This window comes from Pteropus vampyrus, unplaced genomic scaffold (genome assembly GCF_000151845.1).
Source record: "Pteropus vampyrus isolate Shadow unplaced genomic scaffold, Pvam_2.0 Scaffold290, whole genome shotgun sequence".
In the NCBI taxonomy this organism is placed as follows: Eukaryota; Metazoa; Chordata; class Mammalia; order Chiroptera; family Pteropodidae; genus Pteropus; species Pteropus vampyrus.
The window spans coordinates 254,792-263,645 of NW_011889071.1; the positions used below are offsets into that span (position 1 = coordinate 254,792).

Here is an 8,854-nt window from a genome sequence, read left to right on the forward strand (position 1 = left end):
TAAACACATTACAGGAAAAGAAAACCACAGGCCAATATCTCCCATGAACACAAATGTAAAAACCCTCAACAAAACATTAGCAAATCAAATCTAAAAAATATATAAAAAGAAATGTGTATTAAAAACAAGATAAAAAAGTCAACGATACACTGGAAAATGTTTTCAACAAATATGACAGCCATACAGTTCTTATACTTAATATATAACAGGAATATCAGCAAAATGGAGAATGACAAAGGATCTTGAGGGCTTTCAGGGAGAAGATGTCCTTCGGCTCATCACACCTTCCCCCATCATACTTCTGTCCACACTGCCGACGTGGCCATGCTTACAAGTACCGAGTTATATGGCTCAACGATTGCACAGAAGCACAGCATCACCAGAGAGTTTTGCACTGCATTTAAATTCTAAAGCTTTTCCATAACAGAATCCCTAAAAAAGTGTAGACAACCCATAGAATAAAGGTCGATGACTGACTTAATGGAAATGATGAGGACCCACGAGAACCAAAGCAATCTCGAAAACGAACGTAGTCGGAGAACGTACTCTTCCGATTTCGAAACTAACTCCTGAGCCACTGTGGTAATGACAAGAGGACAGACATAGAGACGATGGAATGGAATTGAAAGTGCGGAAAGAAACACGTACGTTCAGATTCAACTGATTTTCAGTAAAGATGCCAAGACAATTCAGTGGGGGAAATACAGGCACAAAAGGCGCGGGACAACGGAAGAGAATAGATTTGGACCCCCCACCTCATACCATACACAAAAATTAACTAAAAATGGATCGAAGGCCTAAATGTGACCTTAAAGGATAAAACTCTTAAAAATATATAGGCGTACATCTTCGTGACCTGGGATTATCAGGCAAGACTCTTAGATGAGATACCGAAAGCATGATCAACAGCAACGGAATAAATAAATTGGACTTCATCAAAATGCAAAAACTTGCGTGCTTCAAAGGACACTATAAAGAAAGTGAAAAGATGCCCCACAGGATGAGAGAGAATATTTACAAACTGCATATCTGATAAGGGTCTAGTATCCAGAATATATAAAAAATTCTCACAATCGAACAATAAAAAGATAACCCAATTTAAAAGCGAGCAAAGGATTTGAAGAGACGATTCTTCACAGAAGATATGCAAATGGCCAATCATAACGATCAATCATGAAAAGATGCTTGACATCGATAATCATCGGGGAAATGTAAGTCAACAGAACAATGAGATACCGCCTCACATGCACTAGGATGACTGAATTTGAAAGTCAGATTTTTATGAAGATGTAGAGAAACTGCAACCCTCTGCCACCGCCGGTGGGAATGTAAGATGCTGCCCGAGAATTGCACAAAAACGTGTACACCGGCGTTCTCGGCAGCATTGCTCACAATAGCCAAAGAGCAGAAGGAGCTCAAACGTCCATCGTGACGCATGGGGAAACAAAATGTAGTCTATCCATCCAGTAGAATATTACTGATCGATAAGGAGAAATGAAGTACTGATTCATGCTATAATATGGATTAACTTGGAAACAGTATGCAAAGCTGCACGTGGTATGATTCCACATATATCGAAATGCCTGGAAAAGACAGACGCGCAGACACAAAACGTGGGTTAGTGGCTGCCAGCATCTGGTGAGGGGGAATGGCGAGTTACCGCTAATGGTCTCCCTCACGGTGGAGGTGATGGGATGTTCTGGAAGGAGATAGTGGTGATGACTGTACAACTTGTGAATATACTAAATGCTAGTAAATCATGCCCTTTAAAAAGTGCACTGTATTTTATCTCAATGCAAAGTAAACAAAGAAAAACATCAATGATGAATAAACGTAAAAAACAGTGTCACTGGCAAGCAAAGAAATGTGAGTGAAAACAAAAGGTTATTTCCTCCCATTGCCTTGACGGATATTTTCAAAAATAAAAATACACACTGGTGACGAGAGTGATGCCATCATATACGGCTGTGAGCAGTGTAAATGGTTCGGTTCTTTCTGGAAAATAATTTGGTATTGTGCATTAAGAAACTTAAAATGCCGATTCTCTTGAACTTAGCCAATTCTAGGAATCTGAATTCCATATCTGGCAGACCGTAAGAAATGAGGGCCTTTGCCACATATTACGAACCTCCTTCCCTCTGAGGAAGGCAGAAGGGATGAGTCTCATTCTCGCCCTGGGCCCCGTATGGACTCCACGTAACAGTTCTCAGCATGTCCGTTTCCTTCCCTGCAGCTCCATTCCACCGTCCGACGCGGTCTGGACGGCTCACACTCGGCGGCACACGTGTTCAGCATCCCATCTCCTTTCCCCACGACTCAACCAGTCCGGTCACCATCGTAATGAGGTGAGGTCCTTCTGTCATGTTATCGTCCAAGTCCCCACCACATGTTCTCCCTCCAAGAAAAAGGGCTAGCAGCTGCCTTGCCTCACCAAAATAAGGGCATTTCATGGAGTCAGATTGCTGGGGTTCGAATTCCAGCTTTGTCACTTGCCACCTGTATGATCTGGGTCTCAGCACCCTCACTGCGTAGAGTTATTATAAGAATCGATACATGGAAAGTGCTCAGAACAGCACTGGCACATAGTAAACCCTGAATTTGTATTATTATTATTATTATTATTATTATTATTATTATTATTATTAATTTCATTGTTATCATCTCATAAAGAAATCGTGAGATAGCTCTATGAGATCATAATAGTAAAATAAGATAATGCGCGTGAAACTGTTTTGTAATGTACCACTGGCATCATTTCGCATTACAGTGACATGTATGTCCCTCATCCTCGTAGATTATAGAAGAACAAGGATTATCACTTAGTTTTAATGGCCCCATTGCACATAGTAAATCCTTGAAACTCTGTACTTTAATTAAGTGTTCCTTTTATCAAATCACCATTGACTTGTAGTTACGTTTAGAATCGAGTTTAAACACCATCATGTCAGGAGTGCTCATATCCTGCTATGACACTAAGTCCCCTCGTGTCTTCCACTGCGTCATCGTCTTCAAGGCAGAATCCACAATGGACCACCCACTGCAGCATGGGACGGAGATTTTAGAAATCCTTCGTATATTCAGTTTTCATGTCATCCTTGTAAATTTTCATTTTTTTTGCATATATCATTATTAATGTCTGCGAAAACACTACGAACATGCTACAATATGCAAATAAATGTTAAAAGCGTATTGGCAGTCCAGGCTGGAAAACGTTTTACTACCAGGGCGTGCCATCTGCAGAGCCTGGAGGTGAGGGCACGTGCTGTTTCCGCTGGCACCACGCCGGGCCCGTCACCTCCTCCCAGAGCACAGGCCATCTCCTTGTTTCCAGACCTGGCTCACAACCAGTCTGCTTGTTCACAGAGACAAGGAAGGCAGCCACTCCTTTACAAGGTGCAACATGCATCCCTCACACCAAGACTTCACCACCACCAGATGCAAGCTTTTCAGAAGTGTCTGCGCCTGGTCCCTCATCGTGTTGTCCCCAATCTTCTACCACCACCCCCCAACCCCCCAGCACACACACACACACAAAAGCGTTTTCGTAGCAGGCTCCCAGTGAACGCTTGCTGAACGAACCAACTAACACAGTGCTACTGGGAGGCAGGAGAGGGTGCTGGTGAGCAGAGGCTCGAATGCTTCTCACACTTACAAACTGGGCAGCCCCAGCTTCACCTTCTGGGGTGAAATGAAGGTCGTAAGAGTAGTTCTCGGGCAGGGACGTTGTGAGGGTTAAATCAGCTAACACCAGCAACGTAACACACTTCGTAAGCGTTAGCGCTGTTACGATGTCCCAGAGATTTAAACGTAGTTGATGTCTGCAGAGCATCTAGAACACACTCAGTGAATAAGTGGCTAGATCTTCTCCACCAGGTGTGTCAGTCAGAATAGTTCTTTGTGACTCTCTCCTTCTCTCAAATTTCTCACCTCAGATTTACAGCTTTCTTGAGATTATCACAGCCCTTTCACTTGGATTGTCTAATTCATGGACTCTTCCCTGTCTTGTGAATTAATCTCCTTAAGAAGAGCAGCCATGTTTTGCTTTGTCTTAATAGTATCGTTGTGGCTGCTATGTGATCAGCTCCTCTATATTTCCAGAAAAAGAATGTGCTATGAATCTGGTGGATAAAATTCTCCTTTGGAATTGCCAATAGCATCTTTTTTCTTTTTTTTGCAGAGTTTCACACAAACACAGTTATTCGTGAATGCTGCAGAACTAATGGTAGTTGATTCCCTACCCAGATAATAAAATTAAATAAAAAATGTCTTGACTCAGAAAGATTAGTAGCATCATTTCATGCAGAAAACGTCAAAAAATCTTCAAATATAAAATGGGGTGATTACTATTTAGTGTGCATTTTTTTTCTTATCGATGTGCAAAATAGGGGACCTCTGTGGTACAATGTTCAATATCATCTTGAATTTTCCATATCCCTCCCAGAAGTATAACACTGAATTTCCCAAGGTGTCATGCCACTTCAGCATGAGGCTGTGGGGAAGATTGGAGTGGAAGGAGGGGACCGACTGGACACTTCCTCCCATCTGATGAACATTTGAGGGAGTTTTTCCTTTGCCATTTGGTGCTTCAAGGACTGAGTATCTGTTAAATCAACACATCCCATTTTATTGATAACGACTCTTAAACGGTGAAAAATTAATTTTTATAGATGACATAATTGCCTACGTAGAACATCCCAAAGAATCAACAACAACAAAACCTCCCAGAACTAATAAGCAATTGTAGCAAGATTTCAGGATACAAGGTTAATAGAGAAAGCCACTTGCTTTCCTACATACCTGCCATGAACAATTGGAATTTGAAGTGTAAAATATAATACCATTTACAATAGTACTAAAAATACGAAACACTTAGGTGTAGACCTAACAAAATATGAATGGGACCTCTATGAGGAAAAGTTCAGAGCTCTGATGAAAGAAATCAAAGAAAGATCTAAACAAATGAAAGATATTCCATGATCGTGGAAAGGAAGACTCAGTGTTGTTAAGATGTTAGTTAAGCTGCGAGTTCACATACCCCACCAAAGAAGATAGATGGAAGGCAAAAGTATACAAAAGATCCTCAGCATCATATGACATTAGAGAATCGCTCATCAAAACAACAATAAGATAGCACTACACACCTATGAGAATGACTAAAACTCAGATCTCTGACAGCATGAAATGCTGGCGAGGATATGGAACATCAAAAGCTCTCATTCACTGCTGACGAGGATACAAAATGGTACCGTCGCTCCGAAAGACAGTGTGGCAGCCTTATGCAAAGCTGAATATAGTCTAACCACCTAATCCAGCAGTCACTCCAGATATTTATCCAGACTAGGTGAAAGCTCACCTTGCACACAGACGCTTACAGAAGCTTTATTCCTAAGTGCCAAAAACTGGAAGCAACAAAGACATGCCCTTCAATCGATAAATGCAGAAATAAACACTGGTACATCCATTCAATGGAATTTTATTCAGCAATAAAAAGAGATGAGATATCGAGCCACAATAAGTCATGGAGGAACCTTAGATACACACTGCTAAGTGAAAAAATCCAGTCTAAAAAAGCTACCTACTGTACGACTCCAACTACATGACATTCTAGAATGGCAAAACTACAAAGACCATAAGCAGATCGACGGTTGCCATGGGTTGTAGGAGAAAGCAGGGGGCATGAGTCGGTGGAGCAGAGGGGATTTGCAGGGCTGTGAGACTATTCTGTACGGTTCTGTCATGGTGGGCACGAGGCATTATGCATTTGTCAAAACCCTTAGAATGTACAACACAAAGCGTGAACCCTGATGTGAACTGTGGACTTTAATGAATAATAACGTGTCAGTATTGGTTCATCAGTTGTGACAAATGTCCCACACAAACGCAGGATGTTGATAACAGGAAATGGCACAGAAGGAGACTATATGGGAATCTCTACTCTGCTCAACTTTACTGTAAACCTAAAGCTGCTCTAAAAAATAAAATCTGTCATCAAAAAATTTGTCCACAGTAAACAAAAAAAGTAACTGACAGCAAATTATATATACACATACATATAAAATACATAATATACATATGCTCGTACACACGTTCAGATAAAATGGATATCTCTTTTCATGATATTTTTTAAATGTTATAATCTATTATTTTCCCTTTCCTAATGCAATGCTTCTACAGGGACTGTCAATGAGAAGTGAGGAAAGGCAGCATTATGCTAAATGATGTTTACAAAACATTTGATGGTGAAGGGAAGCAGGGCTGAGGTGGATAGAAGGTCAAGGAATTAATTTTATATATATACATATATATATATATATATATTTTTTTTTTTTTAGTAGCTCATTCGATTTTGTTCTTTAGTTATTTCACTTTCAAGAAATACAAATGGATACTTGAGGATAAAACTGCATGGCAACAGTATCTACCGGATTTTCCCAGTGAGCTCAGACGTGGGAAAAACAAAGCGAGCACATACCAGAGCACATACCAGCTCACGGAGGCTGACCATCAGAACGTGCTGATACTCTTCACCGTTTTTACCTTCAATCTCACAGTCAGATGACGCTACTGGCAGCAGAACAAGGATCAGGGGAGGAATTCCAAAGATATACCTAAAAGAAACTAAAATCGACAGTACGTGAGAATAAGCCAAATGTCATAAAGTCATATCATCTGATTTGATTTGTGGTGTTTCCGTTGGCCTGCCCACTTAGTTCTAATCATCATAAGCATGCATCTCGGTTTGGGGATAGAAAGGGAAGAACCCTATAATTCAATATTATGTAGCAACCTTGCTATATTATTAAATCAATAAATGCTGTTGATTTAATTTTTGGCTTACATTAAACATCTCTACAAGAAAAGGCATCTCCAGGTAAACAGGTAAACTCAGATGACGCGGCGGGCAGCAGAATAGTAGGCCAGGTCCTACGCTGTGATCAAGCTCTTTCTTTTCAGCGATGGACCTTAAGGGGTCTACCCTTCCCAAAACTGTGACACAGTTGACATTCATATTTTTGAGACTCCTCATCTTGCTTTTCGGTATCTTCTGTTTCTAGGTGCCCAGAGACCCATATTCTCCTCAGACACAGCTCTATCTTCTTAACGTGTTAGACAATAAATTCACACCCTGTTAACTAATGCTTTGTATCTGGTTTTGATAAGGCTTCACAAGCAGGGGCAATTGTCTGATCAAAAGGAATGAAATTATGAATGGTATCGTTTCAGGCAGTAATAATGCACTGGAGAGAAAGCCTTGAGATAGTAAAATCTGGTTGTACAGGGACATTCCTGCATAAGCCTGCCAGAGTATCACGTTTGCATCTTTCTCTAAATTTTACCTGTACTGTTGACTGCAAGACATCTCACGTGTGCGTCTTCCCTGATTAAAACTTCAAACAACATTCCTCAGAAACCGAGGGAGTAATTGCGACAATGACCTAAGGACTGTTGAATATATCACAAAGTTCCCAATAACAATGTCCTCTACTGTATCGTTATCTGTCATGTAAAAGTCAGTAGCACTGCCCAATAAATGACATGCTATTAGTGACCCACGTTTTTGCAAATAGAGGAAGTAGGCTGGGTAGCAGATAGGGAAACAAACATGAATCCCACATGAATCTCATCTCTACACGTCACTGACACTTGACAAGGTAAGAGAAACAAAATGAGACGTGGAATCTATTCATTGCTCAGTCACTAAGTGGCTATGCACATGACAAGGAATAATTCGGTCATCTTTAATGGAGCACCTAGCATGTGCTAAGCACTGCTCTGAGCGTGTACATTGCTTGGCACATGCTAGGTGTTCCATAAAGGGTGACTACCATCAGCATCGTTAATCTCTTTTGAATTATTCCTTGTCACGCATATAGACACATATTATTGTACATTTGAAACCTATATAACTTTATTAACCAGTGTCATCCCAATCAATTTAATTTTTAAGAGTCCTGAAAGTTAATCTTTTTCTAAAACACAGATAGTAGGTTCCAGGTACTGATTTAAACCTGAGCTTGCTGTCTCACCAGGATTTGATCAGAAATGACCATAATCTTTTGATAACATGTAATCACATCGTTCCTCTAAAAGAAAACCACTCCCATGTTATATGACACAGCTCTGCCTCTCTCTCCTTCTGTCCCTTCACCCCAAAGAGTCTCCACCGTGAACAATCGCTAATTATTCACTAGGTCGCGACTTTGTTATCGGCTCTGCATGCGTCATATAAAGTCAGGCTCCTCTCTGTAACCTTACAGGTGTCCAGAAGGTATACATACTTTGGGAGAAATAGATGACAAAGGAAAAGTTATACAGCACATAACTTGAAATGAGCTTTAAGAAAAATATAACAATAATTAAATACTAGAGTGAAAGAAACATTTTTCCTATTATACATAAATCTTATTTCAAAGGTTCACCTGTCATGTTTTAATAAAAGAGGTTTTATTTTCTATATAGAGCACTAGCTTTTGTGTCCTCTTAATTCCAATTTTTAGTAATCAGCCCTCCCAAATTCACATCAACCTATTTATTCATTGAATGTCATTTTACAGATGCTTCCAAATGACATTGGTAGAAAATTCACAGTATTTGTTTTTGTGCATTGCGATTAGTTTCTCAAGTCTAAAACGTAATTTGACTCATCTGTAAAGAGTGTCTTTTGTTGCCATTGTGTTGGATAAGTTAGTCCCAGACACTCTAGGGCAACGCAAAGCACAGAGGGTTTGCGGAGTGGAGACTCGGGCCTTCTGTCTTGATGTGACAGTGGGTCATGTGACTGAATGAATGACGGAGCATCCTTTAAGCTTCACTTCCCTGACTCGTAAACTGAAAACTTTAAACGATCTCTTCA

The 8,854-nt window shown here is 40.3% G+C and overlaps 1 protein-coding gene and 1 long non-coding RNA gene across 4 annotated transcripts in view; one reads left to right on the forward strand and one right to left on the reverse strand.

The window, feature by feature from the left end:
* The window catches only part of LOC105302951, a 31,206-nt gene extending 26,921 nt beyond the window's left edge, over positions 1-4,285 (forward strand). For both annotated transcript variants that reach the window (XR_002776463.1, XR_896881.2), the window contains 2 exons: positions 2,234-2,345; positions 4,178-4,285. This is a non-coding gene — a long non-coding RNA (uncharacterized LOC105302951). The remainder of the gene's footprint in view (positions 1-2,233; positions 2,346-4,177) is intronic.
* The window catches only part of IL7 (interleukin 7), a 38,637-nt gene that overhangs the window by 24,855 nt on the left and 4,928 nt on the right, over positions 1-8,854 (reverse strand). The window contains exon 2 of one of the 2 annotated variants that reach the window (XM_023521076.1): positions 6,485-6,618. In XM_023521076.1, coding sequence (XP_023376844.1) covers positions 6,485-6,618 — 134 coding nt within the window. Of the gene's footprint in view, positions 1-6,472; positions 6,619-8,854 lie in introns of both variants that reach the window. The other variant, XM_023521075.1, reaches the window with a different exon arrangement.